The sequence below is a fragment of the Balaenoptera physalus genome, assembly GCF_965194825.1.
Source record: "Balaenoptera physalus genome assembly, chromosome: 18".
Lineage (NCBI taxonomy): Eukaryota > Metazoa > Chordata > Mammalia > Artiodactyla > Balaenopteridae > Balaenoptera > Balaenoptera physalus.
This window is the reverse complement of record NC_138899.1, coordinates 65,197,195-65,219,403: the sequence shown is the minus strand read 5'-3', so window position 1 is coordinate 65,219,403 and position 22,209 is coordinate 65,197,195. Positions and strand designations below refer to the sequence as shown.

Sequence of the window (22,209 nt, the reverse complement as noted above, 5' to 3'; positions counted from 1 at the left end):
ACCATTATCTTTTCCACACTGATTTGAAAATCTTATTATTATATAATAATTTCCTCTGTGTATCTGGGTTCATTTCAGTTCTATCTTTGATCTGTACTGTTATTTATGTACTAGGTCCACACTGTTGAGTATGTTTATGTTTTTTTTTTTAATTTTAATTTTTAAATATTTTTTCTTTTTTTTTTTGGCCGTGCCACGTGGCACGTGGGATCTTAGTTCCTTGACCAGGGATCAAACCCGTGCCCCCTGCAGTGGAAGCTCAGAGACCTAACCACTGGACCACCAGGAAATTACCTAGTTTTATTTTTAATTTAATTTTTATCTTATATTGGTGTATAGTTGATTTACAATGTTCTAGTTTCAGGGGTACAGCTAAGTGATTCAGTTATACATACACATATATCCATTCTTTTTCAGATTATTACAGAATATTGAGTAGAGTTTCCTGTGCTATACAGTAGGTCCTTGTTGATTATCTATTTTATATATAGTAGTGTGTGTATGTCAATCCCAAACTCCTAATTTATCCCTCCCTACCACCTTTCCCCTTTGGTAACCATAAGTTTGTTTTAGAAGTCTCTGAAGTCTGTGTCTGTTTTGTAAATAAGCTCATTTGTATCATTTTTTTCAGATTCCACATATAAGTGATGTCATATGATATTTGTCTTTCTCTGTCTAACTTACTTCACTTAGTATGATAATCTCTAGGTCCATCCATGTTGCTGCAAATGGCATTATTTCATTCTTTTTTTTATGGCTGAGTAGTATTCCACTCTATATATGTACAACATCTTCTTTATCCATTCATGTGTCAATGGACACTTAGGTTGCTTCCATGTCTTGGCTATTGTAAATAGTGCTGCAGTGAACACTGGGGTGCATGTATCTTTTTTTTTTTTTTAGTTTTATTTATTTATTTATGGTTGCGTTGGGTCTTCGTTTCTGTGCGAGGGCTTTCTCTAGTTGCGGCAAGCAGGGGCCACTCTTCATCGTGGTGTGCGGGCCTCTCACTGTCGCGGCCTCTCTTGTTGCGGAGCACAGGCTCCAGACGCGCAGGCTCAGTAATTGTGGCTCACGGGCCTAGTTGCGCCACGGCATGTGGGATCTTCCCAGACCAGGGCTCGAACCCGTGTCCCCTGCATTGGTAGGCAGACTCTCAACCACTGTGCCACCAGGGAAGCCCACATGTATCTTTTTGAATTATGGTTTTCTCCAGATATATGCCCAGAATTGGGATTGCTGGATCATATAGTAGCTCTATTTTAGTTTTTAAAGGAACCTCCATACTGTTCTCCATAGTGGCTGTACCAATTTACATTCCCACCAACAGTGTATGAGGGTTCCCTTTTCTCCACACCCTCTCCAGCATTTATTGTTTGCAGGCTTTTTGATGATGGCCATTCTGACCGGTGTGAGGTGATACCTCATTGTAGTTTTGATTTGCATTTCTCTAGTAATTAGTGATGTTGAACATCATTTCACATGCTTTTTAGCCATCTGTATGTCTTCTTTGGAGAAATGTCTATTTAGATCTCCTGCCCATTTTTGATTATGTTGTTTGTTTTTTTGATATAGAGCTGCATGAGCTGTTTGTATATTTTGGAGATTAATCCCTTCTCAGTTGCACCGTTTGCAAATATTTTCTCCCATTCTGTGGGTTGTCTTTTCATTTTGTTTATGGTTTCCTTTGCTGTGCAGAGCTTTTAAGTTTAATTAGGTCTCATTTCTTTATTTTTGTTTTTATTTTCATTACTAGGTTTATGTTTAAATATCTGATAGGGATGGTTCCCCCTCATTATTTTCCTGGTTTCTCTTGTTTGTTTGTTTTTCCATATAAACTTAGAATCAACTGGTCCATTAAAAAATCTTATTGCTATTTAAATGAAATCACATTAAATTTATGCACTAACATAGGAAGAACTGATAATATTTTTATGCTATAGAGACTTCCTATCCAAGAATATAGTAGGCATTTCCATTTGCTGAAGTCTTTTCTGTCCCTAAGCAGTGATTTAAAGTTTTCTTTATACATATCTTATAATTTTTCCCTTAAGTTTATTCTTAGGGATTTTAAATGATTGCTGTGGGAAACAGGATCTTTTCTTCCATTTTTTTCTTCTAATTATTGGTGGTTTGTATACATGAAGGCTATTGATTTCTATATGTTTATACTGTAGCCAGCTACCTTACTGAATTCTTTTTTTCCAGTTTTATTGAGATACAGTAGACGTAGAACACTGTATAGTTATTTTTTTAAAGATTGATTGATTGATTGATTGATTGCTATGTTGGGTCTTTGTTTCTGTGCTAGGGCTTTCTCTAGTTGCGGCAAGCGGGGGCCACTCTTCATTGCCGTGTGCGGGCCTCTCACTATCGTGGCCTCTCTTGTTGCGGAGCACAGGCTTCAGATGCGCAGGCTCAGTAATTGTGGCTCACGGGTCTAGTTGCTCCGCGGCATGTGGGATCTTCCCAGACCAGGGCGCGAACCCGTGTCCCCTGCATTAGCAGGCAGATTCTCAACCACTGCGCCACCAGAGAAGCCCCACTGTATAGTTTAAGATGTACAACATAATGTTTTGATATGTATATATTGTGAAATGATCACCACAGTAAGTTTAGTTAACATCTATCACCTCTCATAGTCACTGAAAGGTTTTGCACCTAATTTCCAATGTGTATGTGTGTGTGTGTGGGTGTTTCCACACCACCAGCAAGCAAGCAGTTCTCCGACACCAGCTGGATATCCTACAGTTTAACACAGTTCTGACACTAGCTACCTGGAGATAGAATCAGATTCCACAGGTTAAGGGCTCAGTGCCACAAGGCCACCCTCCGCTTCAGATGCCAATCACAAGCCCAGGTTGTTACCTGTGCTTCTGATCGACCAGCTACAGATTGGAGGTTCCCACAACCCCCTCCTTGGGTTCAATTAATTTGCTAGAGCAGCTCACAGAAACTCAGGAAACCTGTTTACTCACTAGATTACTGACTTATTACAAAGGATGTTAAAGGACACAAATCAACAGACAGATGAAGAGATACATAGAGCGAAGTCCTGAACAAAAGAGCTTCTGTCTTGGTGGTTTGGTGCTGGCATGGTGGCACATGGAAGCAGTCTGGTTCCCCAAACTGGAAGCTCTTCGAACCCCCTCCTTTTGGGTTTTTCTGGAGGCCTTATTACATAGGCATGATTGGTAAAATCACTGGTCATTGGTGGTTGATTCAACCTTCAGCCCCTCTCCCATCTCTGGAAATCAGGGGGTGAGACCAAAAGTTCCATCTGTCTGTTTAAAGTTGGGTTTCCCAGGCCACCAGTCCCATCCTTAAGTGCTTTGCAAAAGTCACCTCATTAACATAAACACCATTGTGGTGGAAAGGGGATTGTTATGAATAACATGACACCCATTTCACCTTTGTGGCTCTGAAGTGATTTTAGGAACTGAGGAAAAGAGACCAAATATTATAATAAAAGATGCCCCCATTGCTCTAATCTCAGGAAATTTTAAGGGTTTTAGGAGCTGTGAGCCCAGAACCAAGGGCAGAGACCAAATGTATATGAGAAATATACTTTGGTCATTTGAATGACCAAACACATACTTCTTATAATTCACAATATCACAGTTACAATTTTTTTTCCTTGTGATGAGATTTTAAGATATAGTCTCTTGGTAGCTTTCAAATATATAGTATAGTATTGTTAACTTCAGTCACCATGCTATACATTACCTCTGCAGAACTTATTTACCTTACAACTGGAAGTCTGTACCTTTTAACCCCTTTCACCCATTTCCCCTAGCCCCCATTCCCGCCTCTGCCAACCACCAATCTGTTCTCTTTTTCTGCATTTGGGTTTTTTTTTTTTTTTTTTAGATTCCACAGATAAGTGAGATCAGATGGCATTTGTCTTCCTCTGACTTATTTCACTTAGCATAACGCCCTCCAGTTGCATCCATGTTGTCGCAAATGGCAATATTTATTCATTTTATGGCTGAATAATATTCCATTGTATGTATTTATATATACCACATTTTCTTTATCCATTCATCTGTTGATGGACAGGTTGTTTCCATGTCTTGGTTGTTATAAATAATGCTGCAGTGAACATGCGGGTGCAGATATCATTTTGAGATAGTAATTTTTTTTTCCTTTGGATAAATACCCAAAAGTGGAATTGCTGGATCATGTGGTAGTTCTATTTTTAATTTTTTGAGGAACCACTGTACTGTTTTCCATAGTGGCTGATAATTTACATTCTTACTAATAGTGTACAAGGGTTGCCTATTATTTGTATCCTAACCAACACTTGTTATTTCTTGTCTTTTTGATAGCAGCCATTCTAACAGGTATGAGGTGATATCTCATTATGGCTTTGATTTGCATTTTCAGGGTGATTAGTGGTGTTGAGCACTTTTTCATGTACTTGTTGGCCATTTGTATGTCTTCTTTGGAAAAATGTCTATTAAGTTTCTCTGCTTGTTTTAAAATCAGATTTTTTTTTGTTATTGAGTTGTATGTGTCCTTTATATATTTTGGATATTAACCCCTTATCAGATATATAATTTGCAAATACTTTCTCTCATTCAGTAGACTGTATTTTTAAAAATCTTTTCAAAACACTTTAATTGTTCTTCAATAATTTTAATTCAAGGTTATACTTTTTTTTTCTTTTGTGGAAACATATTCTCTCTTTCAGTCAGAGTAGACTGCATTTTCATTTTGTTGATGGTTTCCTTAGCTGTGTAGAAACTTTTTAGTTTGTTTATTTTTGCTTTTGTTGCTCTGGTGTTGTATCCAAAAAAATCATTGCCAAGACCAATGTCAAGGAGCTTACCCTAGAGTTTTATGGTTTCAGGTCTGACATTCAAATCTCTAATCCATTATGAGTTGACTTTCGTGTATGGTGTAAGATAGGGGTCCAGTTTCATTCTTTTGCACATGGGTGTCCAGTTTTTCCAGCACCATTTATTGAAGAGACTAGCCTTTCTCCGTTGTATATTCTTGTCTCCTTTGTTGAAAATTAATTGATCATATATGTTTGGGTTTATTTTTGGACTCTCAGTTTCTTTGAGCTATGTGTTATTTTTATGCCAATACCATACTGTTTTGATCACTATAGCTTTGTAGTATAGTTTCAAGTCAGGAAGTGAGAAGCTTTTGGCTTTGTCCTCTTTCCTCAAGATTTCTTGGCTATGTGGGGGTCTTTTGTAGTTCCATACAAATTTTAGAATTGTTTTTTCTATTTATGTGAAAAAAAAACATTGGAATTTTGTTAGAGATTGCATTGAATATGTAGATTGCTTTGGGTAATATGGACATTTTAACAAATTCTTCCAATCTATGTGTTCAGAATATCTTTCCATTCATTTGTGTCTTCCTCAATTTCTTTCAGCAATGACTTAGTTTTTCAATGTACAGATTTTTCATCTCCTTGGTGAAGTTTATTTTTAAGTATTCTTTTTGATGCAGTTGTAAATAGAACTGTTTTCTTAATTCTTCTTTCTGATAGTTTGTTATTATTTGTGTAGGAATGCAACTGTATATTGATTTTTGTATCCTGAAACATATGATCTGTCCTGGAGATTGTTTCATGTGTGCTTGAGAAGAATGTATATTCTGATGCTTTTGGTTGCAATGTTTTGTAAGTGTGTGTTAAATCCATCTGGTCAAATGTGTGCAGTTTAAGTCTAATGTTTCCTTATTGATTACTGCTATTAAGTTGTATGACTGGACCCCTATCTTACACCATACATAAAAGTCAACTCAAAATGGATTAGATACTTGAACGTCAGACCTGAAACCATAAAACTCTAGGGTAAGTTCCTTGACATTGGTCTTGGTGATGATTTTTTTGGATACAACATCAGAGCAACAAGCAACAAAAGCAAAAATAAACAAGTGGGACTACATCAAACTAAAAAGCTTCTACACAGCTAAGGAAACCATCAACAAAATGAAAATAAAGTCTACTGAATGGGAGAAAATATTTGAAAATTATATATCTGATAAGGGGTTAATATCCAAAACATATAAAGAACTCATACAACTCAATCTGCCTGGGTGATCTTTCCATTTCTCGAAGTGGGGTATTGAAGTCCCCTACTATTATGCATAACTGTCTATTTCTTCCCTTAGGTCTGTTAATATTTGCTTTATAAATTTAGCTGCTCCTATGTTGGGTGCATAAATATTTACAAATTTTATATCCTCTTGTTGGATTGACCCCTTTATAATTACAGAATTACCTTTTCTGTCTCTTATTACAGTCTTTTTCTTAAAGTCTATTTTGTCTGATATATGTATAATATCGCCAGCTTTCTTTTGTTTTCCATTTGCATGGAATATTCTTTTCTATCCCTTCACTTTCAGTCTGTGTGTCCTTAAAGCTGAGGTGAATCTCTGGTTGGTGGCATGTAGTTGGAGCTTGGGCTTTTTTTTTTTTTTTTAATCCATTAGCCACTATATCTTTTGATTGGAGAATTTAGTTCATAAAATTTAAAGTAATTATTGGTAGGATTTGGCTTACTATTGCCATTTTGTTAATTGTTTTCTGGTTGTTTGTAATTTTTTTGTTCCTTTCTTCTTTGTCTCTTCCTTTGTGATTTGATGGTTTTCTGTAGTGGTATGCTTAGATTCCTTTCTTTTTCTCTTTTGTGTAACTATTATAGGTTCTTGCTTTCTGGTTATTATGAGGCTTATATAAAACGTCTTATTTATGACAATCTATTTTAAGCTGATAACAACTTAAGTTCAAATGCATACTAAAGCTCTATATTTTTACTCTTGCCCCCACCCTCATGTTTTATGTTTTTGACATCACAGTTTACATCTTTATACTTTGGGTATCCTTTAACAAATTATTGAAGTTATAGTTATTTTTACTACTTTTGTCTTTCAACCTTCATACTAGATTTAAAAGTGATTTGCCCACCACCATTACAACATTACATTATTCTAAATTTATATTTTTACCTTTACCAGTGAGATTATACCTTTATATGTTTTCCTGTTACTAATTAGTATCCTTCGTTTCAGCCTGAAGAAGTCCCTTTAACATTTCTTGTAAGTCTGGTCTAGTGGTGATGAATTCCTTTACCTTTTCTTTTCTAGAAAACTCAATTTTGCCTTCAATTCTGAAGGACAGATTTGCTGGGTAGAGTATTCTTGGTTCACAGTTTTTTCTTTCAGAACTTTGAGTATATTGCCACTCCCTCCTGGCCTATAAAGTTTCTGCTGAAGAAATCTACTGATAATCTTATTAGGATTCCCTTGTCCATAATTGTTTTTCTCTTGCTACTTTTAAGATTCTCTCCTTGTCCTTAACTCTTGACACTTTAATTATACTGTGTCTTTGAGTGTCTGGATTCATCTTATTTAAAACTCTCCAGGTTTCCTGAATCTGGATGTCTGTTTCTTTCTCCATGTTATGCATGTTTTGAGCCATTATTTCTCTGAATAAGCTTTCTGCCCCCTTTTCTCTCTCTTCTCCTTCTGGAACCCCTATAATGCAAATACTGGTCCATTTGATGGTGTCCCATAAGTCTCTTAAGCAATTTATACTCTTTTTCATTCTTTTTTCTGTTTGCTCCTCTGATTAAATAGATTTCATTGCCCTCTCTTCAAGTTTGCTGATCCTTTCTTTCATTTGATCTACTCTGATGTGGAACCCCTCTATTGTTGAACTTTTCAGTTCAATTATTATATTCTTTAGCTCTGTGATCTCTGTTTGGTACTTTTGTATTTTCTATCTCTTTGTTGAAATTCTCACTTTGTTCATTCATTGTTCTCCTGACCTTGGTGAGTATCTTTATGACCATTATTTTGAACTCTTAATCAGATAAATCACTTACCTCCATTTCATTAAAGTTTTTTCCTGATGTTTTGTTTTGTTTTTTTGTTTGGTATGTACTCCTCTGTTTCTTTATTTTCCTTGACTCTCTGTATTGGTTTCTGTGCTTTAGATCAGGCAGCCACTTTTCCCAGTCTTGATGGAGTGGTCTTGTGGAGAAAATGAAACTTATCATTTAGACTGGCCCTAGCTCTTTGTTGTTTCTCAAATCTTTGTGTTTGTCCAAGCCACCCTCTTTGTTCTTAATGACTCCCAGTAGTTGAGGGTGTGCCAAGACCTGTCAGTGTCCCAGGGGGGAGGATTTCAGTAAGCATCTTGATGCAGGCTCATTGGATACTCTACCCTCAAGCAGCAACTTTTAAAGTATGCAGGTGAACGTCTCTCAGGGAAAGAGTGAGGCTGGGCATTTCCCTCTGCTGTGTCCTGAGAGGGATACCTGGTTAAGAAGTGTTTCTTTGTTTGCTACAATTCTGTGGAACCTGGAAGTCGAGCCCTTCTGGCCACCAGACCAAGGTTATCAAGATTTGTGTCCTTGGGGCAGCATCTCCAAAAGTCAGGGCCCCAGACATGTGCACAGGTCCTTTCAAGGAGACACCAATGACCTGGAGCAGGGCAGAGGGAAAGTGTGAAGATGGCACCTGCTGGTTTCCCTGGTCTGCAGGGAAAACTGCAGTCTATTCCTAGATGTGTGCTAAATTAGAAGCCTGACCTTCGGGTAGCAGCTTTTAAAGTATGCAGATAGGCCTCTTTCAGGGAAAGATTTAAAGATGGGTGTATGTGTCTACTGCCTCTGGACTGATCCCTGGGGGGATAGCCATTGTGAATCCTCATGAGCCTTTTAAGAACTGCGTCTTTGTTTGCATCATCTTGTGGTTGTCATGGATGCATTCCTCAATGGCTTTCAGAGTGAGATGTTTGGGGGCCTGTCGCTCAGGTGGAAGTCAGGTGGAAGTTGGGGCACTAGATAGATGTTGGGTTCAAACCCTTCACTCCTCAGGGAGAATCTGGGGTTGTGAGTTTCCTGCCAGTTATATGTTTCTCTGGCAGGGTAGGGTTTATGGTGAGAGTGTGTCTCAGCTTTTCCTACTCTTTTTGATGTGGGTTTTTCCTCAGTTGCCCAGTGTGTAAGAGTCACTCAGCTAGTTTCTGGATTTCTTTCAGAGAGAATTGTTCAGTGTGTAGCTATAGCTTTGTTGTGTCTGTCAGAGGCGGTGAGTTCAGGAGCTTCCTGTGTTGCCATGTTGGACCAGAACCCTTGAATTCTTTTTTGTTTGTTTATAATAGTTTTGCTTCTCTTAGTTTTTTCATGTGAACAATCTTATACTCTGCAAATAAGTATAATTTTGTCTTTCCCATTCCAATTTTTATTGTCCAGTTTTTTTTCCTACTGGTTGATTGCACTGGCTAGTACCCCAGAACAAGGTTAAATAAATAATTGAGGTGATAGTGGATGACCTTGTCATCTTTTTTCTGACCTTCATGGGAATGCTTCTAGTATATCCTCATTAAGCTGGCTTTTGGGCTGAGAGAGAGAGTTAAGTATACATCTATTTAATTGATTAAGAGTTTATATCAATAATAAGCATTAACAAAATACATAGCCTGGCTGTGTATTTGATTGGATAAGCATTTGACTGAGACACCTGGTTTGAAGTGAATCTTTATTCGCCAGTTGTGGCATGCCAAATCTTCCAAGCATGTAATACTTATGATGCTTGTACTTCATATCTCTAGAGAGCCAAGAGAATCCCCTGAAGTATTAATCACTGTGCTCCACCTGCATCCCACATCCAGTTCGTGAGAAGGATGCACATTGTTCAGGTAGAAGGATTATTATCATTGGAGAGCAAAGGGGGAAGAAGTGGCTGAAAAATGATGTGCTAGTTTCCTATTGCTGCTGTCACAAATAACCACAAATTTAGCGGCTTGAAACAATGCAAATTTATTATAGTTCTGTGATCCAGAAGTCTGAAATTACAGACTAAAATTAAGATGGGCTAAAATTAAGATGTTGGCAGAGCTGCATTCCTTTCTGAAGGCTCTAGGGGAGACTCTGTTTTCTTGCCTTTCCAGCTTCTAGATACTGTCCCTATCTTTTTATTTATGGCCCATTATTCCATCTTCAAAGACAGCAACATAGTGTATCTCTGATGCTGCTTTTGTTGTCACATCTCTTTCTCTGATTCTCTTCTGCCTTCTTCTTCCACTTCTAAGGACTTTTGTGATAACATTGGGCTCACCCCAGTATGAAGGTCAGTTGATTTGCAACCCTAACTCCTCCTGCAACTCCTCCTTAGTTCCCCTATGCATGTAACCTAATGTATTCAGAGAGTCCAGGAATGAGGACATCTTTGGGAACAATTTTTCTGCCTACCACAGTGGCATAGATTTAGGAGGGTCTGTGGGGTCTGAGTGGAAGGGAGCAAACCTATGGAACAGGAGAGGAGGAGAGGAAGTGGTCAGCATCGGGGCAGGGTGTATGACCCAGCCCTGGTGCACTGTGGACACCAGAAAGCCATGTGGGGAGCCAAGCCAATGCCTATAGACCTTCCACTGACTTTTAGAAAAATTAATAAACTCAGTTTCTTTAGAGCATCTTAGATTCACAGCAAAATTGAGCAGAAAGTACAGGGAATTTGCATGTGTTCCTATCCCTCTCCACATAGGCTACACTGACTTTGAGGGAGCCCTGCATGCCCCTTGTGCTGGGGGAAGAGTAATAATTCTTCCCATCAATGTTTGGGCAGAGGCGGTGGACAGAATGCCTGCTCTGGCCCTGAGATGTGGATCCTCTGTGGCCACCCCTTTTCTAATGGCCCAGGACACTTGTCAGAGCCCCTAAACAGAAGAATGGATCCTTAATAACCAGGGTGGGTGGAGGCAGTGAGGCTGAAGAAAAAGCCCCCAACATTGATACTGGTGAAGGTCATTCCTATGGCACTAATATCAACAGTTAAATTCCTACTTTCCAGTAGTTTGTATAAGATAAAGGCAGAATGCAATAACATGTCAAATAATTGCACAGCTGCTAATGAGCCAAGGTGGTGTTCTGGCTGAACTGAATGGTTGTGGCTTTGAACTGCTGGTACAAGCTCCCAGTGTGACTCGAAGGCCAAATCAGCTCTGGGAAGGGTTTAGGAGTCCCAGGGTATAGTGTGAGTTTGGATTGGATGAAAGTCAAACATATAGATGTTGAGGGCAGGGTCTTGATGATCCCAAATGGAAGGCCGAGGAGGCCAGACTCTGTTTGGCAGTTTGGCCGTGTGTAGTCAGGCAACGTGAAGGGCCAGCTGGCTTCAGTGGGCCTCCCAAGGCAGCTGCCTTTGTGGAGTCCTTGAAAATAGAGTGTGCAGCAGTAAAATGTAATAGAGTTCAGGGGCAAGTGCTGTCAGGGCAACTCCAAGGGATGGTTCGTAGTCTTGGTTGCACCTGAATTTGATTGCCTTTAATGTTGCTTCAGAGGAATGGATGGACTGCTGGCTGGGGTTGATCTCTTTTTTTGCTACTTGGAGATTTTTATTGTAATTGTTTTTGTGGAAAAGACTGTTTACGGCGATGCTTTGAACCTACACTCCTTTTTTCATCTCTATCTCTGTCACTTCTGGTGACAGTCTGCTTTAAGTGCTTTATTACATATCTTCTAGACTTTCTTCCTTCTCTTTTATTTCACAGCTTTGGTGGTGGGGGAGGGAGCCCCTGGTCTATACATGGAAAGGAAGATAATAGTCAGTTGCTAAACATGATTATCTTGGATTGTTCAATTTGCCTTTGATCTCCAGGAGTCTGCAAGATGCTAGATATTTTATTAATTGTTCATTTAAATTTGGGGGTAAATGTAATACCTCATTAAACAGAGAAGCAAGGAAAGCCTTATTATCCTTTCCTTCAGCCTGTCAGAGCACAAAAAAGGAACAAATCATAGCTGCTTAGGTTGGATTTAAGAGTCTTACTTATCAAAATGGCAAAAGACTGTGGCTTCCATGAGGCTCTCAGAGTCCTTGCTGTGCGGGCGTTGGCTTTGTTGGTACGTCTGTCTGTCACTTTCTTGCCTGACGCCTCTGATGGGTGGGTCTGGGTGCGGAGGCCCCATGTAGGGTATCCTACCTGCCTTGATTTTAAAAAAATCAAATAAAATACTACTAGCTTCTTACACGTGTGTTGTGCTTCAGGATTTACAAAGCATCATTATATATAATATCTCAGAGACCCTTCAAGTGGAGGAAACTTCTCGGTGCTCTTGGGGAGTATTAATACACATTCATATATATGTGGGATGTATGCATACATCTCTATAGCATTTGCATGATGATTTATAATTTACAAAACACTCTTACAAATATATCCTCTCAAGGAGAGGAAACTACTTAGTGTCCCTGCTCCTTTGGGTATAAATAAATATTAAATTGGGCTTAATAGCACTGGGATTGCTTCTTCTGTTAAATTAGATCCTTTACTTAAAACTTGGACACCAGCAGGCTTGTAGCTTCACTGTGGAGCACTGATTTGTGCCAGGAAAGATGGTGGGTTTTTTTTGCTCTTACAAGACAACTCATCAGCTCTTTCGATGTTTTTCCTTGATGTGCTGATGATTTCTTGCAGCTGGGAGAATAGAAAGTAAAGCAGTAGCTCTTTAGCAAGCTGTCATTGCTGTGCCTGGATTTCCTGCTCAAATATTCTTCTTCTTTTCCATTTTTAAAGCCACAGGCAAATGACCATCCATTTCAGATATCAGTGAATGCTCGGTGAGTCAGGTGCCTGGTGGAGGAATGTGCCCACCATAGGGTCTCTTACACCTACAGGCACTATTTTTTTTTTTAATTAATTAATTTATTTGGCTGCACTGGGTCTTAGGTGCAGCATGCAGGATATGTTAGTTGCGGCATGCAGGATCTAGTTCCCTGACCAGGAATCGAACCCAGGCCCCCTGCATTGGGAGCGTGAAGTCTTAACCGCTGGACCACCAGGGAAGTCCCACAGGCAGCATTTTTGAATTCAGTTATATTTTGGGAGTATCTTTTCCTGGCATTTCTTTTTTATGTCACCACGGTTTGATAGAAATTGAGAGCATCGTCGTATGTGGATCTGCTCTCATTCCTTGTCCCCCTCTGCTGGTTGTTGTGGGTGCCGACCCTGCACCAGACTGGTTTTTTTCTTTTTCCTTCCTGACACCTGCTTTACATTCAGAGGCCAATTCAATCTGTATGTCATTGAATCTATGATAATATTTATTCAATGAAATGAGAATTATTTCAAATATGTACCTCTCAGAGTCTTATATCACCTGTTCTACTCCTAAAATAATTGACTAATTTTAAGGAAATCTGATGCCCCATCCCAAACACCTTAAATTATACTGTGGATACTTTTGAAACAAAATGCCTCTGATAGCCATTTTTCCTTCTTCCTTTTAGTAATGGAGCTCTGTGAGTTTTAGCCAGGCACATGGCCTCCAGCTCTAAACTACAGTTCCCAGCCTCCTTTGCAGCTGTGTGTATGGCCATGTGACTGAATTTGGGCCAATAGGATGTGAGTGGGAGTGATGTATGCAACTTCTGGCTTTCTACTAAATGATGTTTGGTCTGGCTTCTCCCTTTTCTCTTCCCACCACCTGGGAAAAGGCAAAGAATGGAGCAAACCTTGCAAACCACATGCTGTGGGCTACGGAGTTGCCCCATGTCCCCTCTCCACTTCCCCCAGACCACTCACCTGTGGACTGCAGTGTTTGGCAGAGCAGCTTGCTCTGTTCTTTAACTAATAAAAATGTTAAAATTGAGCACTCATGTTAGAGAATACAATAAATTTCAGTGAAAGCTCTGTATGTGAAGGTAGGAGTTATCATGACTAGTGATTGTAACTGGTCCCCTGCCTTCATTCTCTCCTCCAGTTCTCCAAATGGCTCTCAAAGACAGGCCACTCTGCTGCTAAAAATCTTAAAATCTTCTGCTGGCTCCCATGTCACCTAAAATCCCAAGCCCTTAGCATAGAGTAGAGACGATATCAGAATTTGTTTGGGCTGAAAACAATAGAATTCCTGACTAAAAATAACGTAAACATCAAGGCTTTGGTCTTTTCTTATAATGGGGAATTGGAGGAAGGTGTTTCCAGCATTGGTTTAGAAGGTGAATAATGTCAGGTCTCTGCTTGCCTTTGCTTCAGTTCTCTTGGCTTTCCCTCATAGTTATATGATGGCTGCAGTGGCTCCAGGCTTCACATCCTCTTACCCATCCAAATGCAGGAAGGGAAATGGCACTCTTTTTATCAGGGAGGAAAATCTTTTCCAGAACCCCGTGGCAAACTTCCCTCATTTCTCTTTGGCCAGACTTAGTCATATGCCTATGCCTTAGCTGCAAGTTGGCTGGGAAAGTGAGAGTCTATTGTGGAAGGGAAACTCTACTTATGATACACAGGGGAGCAGACATGGCTGTAAGGCAGGCAGTTGAGCGTGTGCTCCATGAGCCTTACGTACTTCCCTGAAGCAAAAAATATGACTGTAAGTTGAAATATAAAAAATTTATCTCCTGTGACCATAGGCCCATTACAAACATTTCTTTTGAATTGTTATTGTTATGCTTTATTGGTTAGAACACAAGTGACTGAAACAACATACAGTACACAGTTTGGTAAATAATGAAATTAATCAGATTTTACTGAAAATATATTTCTTAATGTTATTAAAACGTGTAGCGGAAGAATATTATTGTTAAATGGGATAGGGTTTAGCCTCAGTTGCATTCTAATTTTCATGTGTGTGGGTTGAGGTGTTTGGTAATCTGGCTCACAAAAATAAGTTGATAGAAACAGAAGGCATTTTATAACTGCAAGATTGATCGGTTCTTTTGGACTCCTTCTGCGTTATATGCTGAAAGGCACATGGTGATCTATAATAAAAATTAAATATAAGGTTTGGGATGAGTGAAAGGCATTACTTTCTCTTGTAAAGGAGGAGAAGGAGACATGGGAAAGGGGACCCTCATAATAGCTCCGCCAAAGGGCGTGTTCAGCAGATCAGTTGTAGGAGAGGAAAGCTGAGCGGTAAAAATTGATTCCCTCAAAACCATCCAGGCACAGTTCCTCTTGGAGAGTCTTCGGAGACTCTGGGGTGATACATGTACCCCAGTTTAAAGACCACTGGTTGTGAGGATCAAATGAGATAATGTACACGAAAGCCTTTAGTGTGCTGTAAAGAACGTTACAAGGGACATTAATAATAATTGCATGCTTTGTTTTTCCAAAATTCTGATGACAGCCCACGAGGGCTCTAAGGACTTCACGTTCCAAGTCCTGAAAGCGGCCCACTAACAGACAAGGCAGCTCCCCCTGGACTTGCTGCGAATATCCCTCCTCCCAATATAAAAGAAGGTTGACGGGAGAGAGCGAGAGGTGACCTTTTCTGGGGAGTGTTGAGCCAGGCTGGAGAAGGAGCGGGTAGTTGGGGCAGGTGCATGGGAGAGGGTGTCCTCCTGTATCCTGGCTGGACGTCTGCTCTTCCACAGTGTTTGCTGGTCAGGTCTGGTCTGTGTGAACAGAGGGAGGAGCTCTGGAGGGAGCCCCTGTTACTCCCTTGAGGTCCCCATTTTAGAACAAATAGAAGGCGTAATCTGCCCACGTGCTTGGGCCCAGGAGGCCAGACAGCACTGGGGTCTGTAGGCTTGCCAGGCTGCGGAGTGGGCCAAAGGGACATGCCTGATGGTATGAAGTCACCAGTTAGGGGGAGCCAGGCCACAGGGTCACTGTCAGTGGTTGAGGGAGGTGCCTAGGGATGCGTTTGCTCTCTGCCAGCAGGGCTTGGGGACCACAAGTTAGATTGGTGATAACGACCAATAAAAGGGGGGTAGTGACCTCAGTGCTGCTACCGTGATATTGCTGAGGTTGGAAAGGTCCTTTGTCTTTCTTACCTTTCTCCCCGCTCTGATACTGATCTCTGGCGGCCTCGGCCTGCAGTGGCTTGAAGCAGGATTTCGGTTCCCCGGGCAGAGATTGAAGTCAGGTAGCAGCAGTGAGAGCGCTAAATCCCAGCCGCTAGACCACCAGGGACCAGCGGCCAGTGACAAGACCCTGGCCCATCAGCTGCGTCGAAATAAATTTCCACAAAGAGACGGAAATTAGTGAAACAGGTAAAGTGTTTATCAGGAGGAGAAAGAGTACGTGTGAATAGGCACACACGCGTGGGCTCAGAGGGAGAGTCTCGCCCTCATGGTAGTTTGAATCACTTTTATGGGGCATTTCTTCTGCGTTTCCTCTGGCCAGTCATCTTGCTTTGCCTGGCTCTGAGTCCGTATTTGGTTATCTCCGGGTCCTCCCGTGTGTGTGCGTGCATCTCTTAGCCAAGATGGATTTCAGTGAAGAGGCCTATGGGTAGGTTGGCATCACTCCTTTTTTGACCTTCCAGGAGCCTTTCTGCGTGTGTGTAGTCGGGAAGGTCTCCCTGAGAGTGAGAAATGTGTGGTCTCTATCTCTTTTTTGGGCGGGGCTCAGCTCCTCTGGCTCCTGCTGTTTTGGAGTATCTGTCCATAAGGGACAAACCCCAGCTGCTCAGCCTGGAGCCCATCTATCTCCTGCCTCAATACCAGAAGAGCAGGCCCAGGAAAAGGGGACGGGAAAGTGGGCCGGGCTCAGCCCTCCGTCCACTCCACACCATGCTGCTCGGGTGCTATCAGCTTGTGACGACGCCACGTTCACTGACACCACCTTGGCAGCGTGAAATCCACCTGGTGGGACTCTTTACAGCACAGGAGTCAGCAGAAGCTACAAATCCATGCTTCTCCTCCCTTCCAAGTTGAGAAGGGTGTTAGGGTGTCTCACCTCTCCCAGCACACCACGGACTCCTCGTCCCTGGAGCCAGGAGCCGAGCTCGGGGTTCTGGGGAAGGACGTGAGTCAAATATGAGACTGAGATTTACAAATGGACGAGGCTAAGGCTTGGGTAACCAAGATGAGACTATGTTCATAATTAAGTGATCGAAAAGGTGTTAAATGGGATTAAAATGTCCTTTAAAGGGCCTATTACCCAGCAGAAGGGTCGAGTTTGGCAAAGCATAATGGTGTATTAGAAAACTAATCTGTCTCACATCTATATTCTATAATGGGACTTCCCCGATCAAACTACCCACCTTCACACAACTAAGGATATTGAAAAGGGCCCATTTTAATTCAGAGTTGCTGAACACGATAAAGGGTTGGGGTTTTAGAGAATCATTCCCTGACAGGAGCCAGCTGGCCTCAGGCCTTTTCCTTCCCTTGGATTTTGCCACTGGGGCCTCTGGACCACAGAGCAGGGCTGATGGGGTCGGAGACCTTGTCTTGCTTCCAGCCCGGGGTGGACTCCTGCCTTGGCCGGGCTGTTTCTGGCTCCGGAAGCAGATTGTGCGGAAGTGTCAGAATCACCCTCCCTCCAGTACTCAGGCCTTTTCTAAGGAAGAGCAGCTGTGCAGAGAATTCATTCTTTTGCAGAACAGAATCCTTTAATGAGACGAATTGTTTTTTATAATAGGACTTTCACAGGGAAAGAAAAAAACCCTGTCGCATAAAAGCAAATGGATTCTCTCCTCAGAACGCACATCCTCTGCCCAGCAGGTACTGAATTGCAGATGGTGTTTTCACGCTCCCAACTGGGTATTTAATGAAGAAGGAAGAGGGTCCCACTCCCCTCTCCTCTCCCCACCTCCAACACTGGCGATACACTTTCTCTGTTCATTGAGGTTCACTCTGAGGGGGGAAAAGCCTATTTTAAACAAAGGCAAGAGATTCGAGATTTAGATGGAATTTAAATCAAGAAAAAAAAAAAAGGGAAGCTGCACAGTTGTTTCCAGGCTGACAGTATCTTATGAACCAAGTCTATCGTCCATAAGCTTCCCATTCCAAGTGGTTTCAGGAACACAGAGAAGGCTTCTGTACCAGTTAGGACTGTGTTTGGCTGAGTTTAACAAAAATGGGATCAGTTTTTTCTCATGTAACAGAAGAGTTGTGTGGATTGTCCAGGGCTGGCGTAGCTACTTAACGAAGCTACTGTGCACCCAGGTCCCCCCTAGCTTCCAGCTCCTTCCTTATCCTGGAGCACCTCTGCTCGGATTGGCAGGATGGCTGCCTTTCCTTCCATCATTGCCCCTGAGTTGCAGGCAGGAAGAAGGGCACTAGGCAAAGTGCAGATGTGATGGGCCACAATCTAGGATTCGCGATCCTTGCTTTTTACCCAAAAGACCTGAAAACTTTTGTCCACACAAAAACCTGCACAGAGAGTTTTATGGCAGCTTTGTTCGTAATTGCCAGTCAGAAGCAACCAAGATGTCCTTCCGTAAGTGAATGGATAAACTATGTTACATCCAATTAATGGAATATTATTCAGCTCTAAAAAGAAAAAAACTATCAAGCCATGAAAAGACATGGAGGAACTTTACATGCATATGACTAAGTGAAAGAAGCCAATCTGAAAAGGCTACCTACTGTATGATTCCAACTCTACGATGTTCTGGAAAAGGCAAAACTATAAAGACAGTAAAAAGGTCAGTGATTGCCAGGGGATAGAGGGGAAGGAGGGATGAAGAGGCAGAGCACAGAGGATTTTTAGGGAAGTGAAACTACTCTGTATGATACTATAATGGTGGATACATCTCATTATATATTTGTCAAAATCCATAGAATGTACAACACCAAGAATGAATTCTAATGTAAGCTATAGACTTTGGGTGATAACGATGTGTCAGTGTATGTTCATCAACTGTCTCAAACGTACCCCTCTAGGGCAGGGGTGTTAATAGTAGGAAGGGTCTTCATGTGTGAGGGTAGGGAGCTTACGGGAACTCTGTTGCTTTCTGCTCAACTTTGCTGTGAACCTAAAATTTCTCTCTAAAAAAAAAAAATCTATTAAAAAAAAAAAGTGATGGGCCAGTTGAGTCTGTCCTTTTGCATCAACAAAATAATAGTTTCCCTAGAAATCCCACACAAGTAGACTTCTGCTTATACCTCACTGGCCAAAAATGGGTCACATGACTACCCCAGGCTGCAAGGGAGTGACTATTTTATTTTTTATTTATTTTTTTGGAGGTACTTTCCCCCCAGTTTTATTGAGATATAATTGATATACAGCTCTGTATAAGTTTAAGGTGTACAGCATAATGGCTTGACATACATATATTGTGAAATGATTACCATGATAGGTTTAGTTAATATCCATCTCTCATTCAGGTACAAAAAAAAAAATCAGTTTTCTTCCCCTTCTGATAAGAACTTTCAGGATTTACTCTTGGCAACTTTCAAATATACTATATAGCAGAGTTCACTATAGTCATCATGTTGTACATTACATTCCCAGCACTGATTCATCTTATAACTGGAAGTTTGTACCTTTGGATCACCTTCGTCCAATTCCCCCGTCCTTCGCTTCCCACTCTGGTAACCGCAAATCTGATCTCTATTTTTGTGAGTTAAAAAAAATTTTTTTTTTGTTTTTTAGATTTTATGAGTGAGATCATACAGTATTTGTCTTTCTCTATCTGACTTATTTCACATAGCACAATGCCCTAAAGTTCCATTCCTGTTGTTGCAAATGCTGGATAGTATTCTGTTATACACACCACGTCTTCTCTATCCGCTCCTCTGTCAGTGGACACTTAGGTTATTTCCATGTCTTGGCTATTGTAAATAATGCTACCATGAAAATGGGGGTGCAGGTATCTCTGTGACATAGTGATTTCATTTCCTTTGCATATATACCTGGAGGTAGAGTTGCTGGATCATATCGTAGTTCTAATTTTTTAAGGAATCTCCACGCTGCTTTCCATAGTGGCTGTACCGATTTACATTCCTACGGGCAGTGCACTAGAGTTCCCTCTTCTGTATATCCTCACCAGCATTTGTCGTCTCTTCTCTTTTTGCTAATAGCCATTCTAACAGTCGTGCTGTAATATCTCATTGTTTTGATTTGTGTCTCCCTAATGATTAGTGATGTTGAGCACCTTTTCATGTACCTGTTGGCCATTTGTATATCCTCTTTGAAAAAGTGTCAGGTTCTTTGGCCATTTTTAATTGAATTATTTGTTTTTTAATTGAGCTGTATGAGTTCTTTATATATTTTGGGTATTAAGCCCTTATCAGATATATGATTTGCAGATATTTTCTCCAATTCTGTAGGTTGTCACTGGACATTGGCTCTGTCACTGGCTCTAATTAGGCTAATGCTACAGTGACCCTGAAGACACTAATTTGATGGGACAGGGGTGGAAGAATTAAAAAAAAATTAGTATCAGGCATGATCTTAGCAAGACTTTTTGCAAAGATACCACTTTTTTCCATGTAATATAAAAACGGGCTCTGCTTAATTCATCTCTCTTTGTTCGTTCATCATACATTTTTCCTTATGTTTAAATCTTTCATCCTGGCCTCCCACTCCATTTGGTCTAAATATCCTCTTCGGTTATTTCTGGTTCAGTTGTTTAGAACATGCTGATTTACGGTGCTTTGCTGGAGATCTGTGGTGGGGGAGTGAGCTGCCCTGTGCAGTGGAAGACATTCGCAATTCAGCAGAATGGTCTTAACTACGGTGCCATCTTTATGCTGTCTAGAGGTGATGTGATGCAGGAAGGAATCTCAGACGGTGTAATTAAACGAACAGACAAAAATCCAGACAGGCAGGGTGCTTGCTTTGAAGACCCTATATTTATTATATAAAAATCAAACACTCACATTCCCAACTTGATTGTACTTAGCTAGGGAAACGCTGGACAAACTCTGATGACTTGAGGGACTTCTGTGACAAGCTTAGACTGTGCAAATGGCCCTCATCCAAGGGTGAAATCCACATGTGGAGCCAGGGGACCCATTTGCCTGCATGCTCCAGGCGCCTCATCCTCGTTGCTTCATTTGTTCCGATGACCCCTGGGCTCAACTACATCCTCCCAGCCTCTACCCCACTCCCTCCTTCCAGAGGTAACATTATAATTTCACAAAGAGAGCAAATTAATATTAATTTTGTTTTGGAAATTTCATGACAGTCTTTGACCTCGTTGAAAATGTCACAGATCTGACTTTTGTCAACTGTCTGATGTTCATGCCTTATTATTCCTTTCTGTGCCTGGTTGTCCTTATTTTTTTTTTTTTTTAACATCTTTATTGGAGTATAATTGCTTTACAATGGTGTGTTAGTTTCTGCTTTATAACAAAGTGAATCAGTTATACATATACATATATCCCCATATCTCTTCCCTCTTGCATCTCCCTCCCTCCCACCCTCCCTATCCCACCCCTCTAGGTGGTCACAAAGCACAGAGCTGATCTCCCTGTGCTATGCGGCTGCTTCCCACTAGCTATCTATTTTACGTTTGGTAGTGTATATATGTCCATGCCACTCTCTCACTTTGTCACATCTTGCCCTTCCCCCTCCCCATATCCTCAAGTCCATTCTCTAGTAGGTCTGTGTCTTTATTCCCGTCTTGCCACTAGGTTCTTCATGACCTTTTTTTTTTTTCCCCCCTTAGATTCCATATATATGTGTTAGCATACTGTATTTGTTTTTCTCTTTCTGACTTACTTCACTCTGTATGACAGACTCTAGGTCCATCCACCTCACTACAAATAACTCCATTTCGTTTCTTTTTATGGCTAATATTCCATTGTATATATGTGCCACATCTTCTTTATCCATTCATCCGATGATGGACATTTAGGTTGCTTCCATGTCCTGGCTATTGTAAATAGAGCTGCAATGAACATTTTGGTACATGACTCTTTTTGAATTATGGTTTTCTCAGGGTATATGCCCAGTAGTGGGATTGCTTGGTCGTATGGTAGTTCTATTTTTAGTTTTTTCAGGAACCTCCATACTGTTCTCCATAGTGGCTGTATCAATTTACATTCCCACCAACAGTGCAAGAGTGTTCCCTTTTCTCCACACCCTCTCCAGCATTTATTGTTTCTAGATTTTTTGATGATGGCCATTCTGACTGGTGTGAGATGATATCTCATTGTAGTTTTGATTTGCATTTCTCTAATGATTAATGATGTTGAGCATTCTTTCGTGTGTTTGTTGGCAATCTGTATATCTTCTTTGGAGAAATGTCTATTTAGGTCTTCTGCCCATTTTTGGATTGGGTTGTTTGTTTTTTTGTTATCGAGCTGCATGAGCTGCTTGTAAATTTTGGAGATTAATCCTTTGTCAGTTGCTTCATTTGCAAATATTTTCTCCCATTCTGAGGGTTGTCTTTTGGTCTTGTTTATGGTTTCCTTTGCTGTGCAAAAGCTTTTAAGTTTCATTAGGTTCCATTTGTTTATTTTTGTTTTTATTTCCATTTCTCTAGGAGCTGGGTCAAAAAGGATCTTGCTGTGATTGATGTCATAGAGTGTTCTGCCTATGTTTTCCTCTGAGAGTTTGAT

At 40.8% G+C, this 22,209-nt stretch overlaps 2 protein-coding genes across 9 annotated transcripts in view; one reads left to right on the top strand and one right to left on the bottom strand.

The window, feature by feature from the left end:
• The window catches only part of FAM124A (family with sequence similarity 124 member A), a 169,929-nt gene that overhangs the window by 26,642 nt on the left and 121,078 nt on the right, over positions 1-22,209 (bottom strand). The window contains exon 4 of one of the 5 annotated variants that reach the window (XM_082434459.1): positions 4,781-14,724. The exons of the other annotated variants lie outside the window; for them this stretch is intronic. Within the exon in view, the coding sequence (XP_082290585.1) occupies positions 14,656-14,724 (69 nt within the window). The 3' untranslated portion in view covers positions 4,781-14,655. Of the gene's footprint in view, positions 1-4,780; positions 14,725-22,209 lie in introns of those variants that run through there. 5 annotated transcript variants of the gene reach the window in all.
• Positions 1-22,209, top strand: part of LOC309647299 (uncharacterized protein) — a 110,955-nt gene that overhangs the window by 13,970 nt on the left and 74,776 nt on the right. The gene's annotated exons all lie outside the window — the stretch shown is intronic.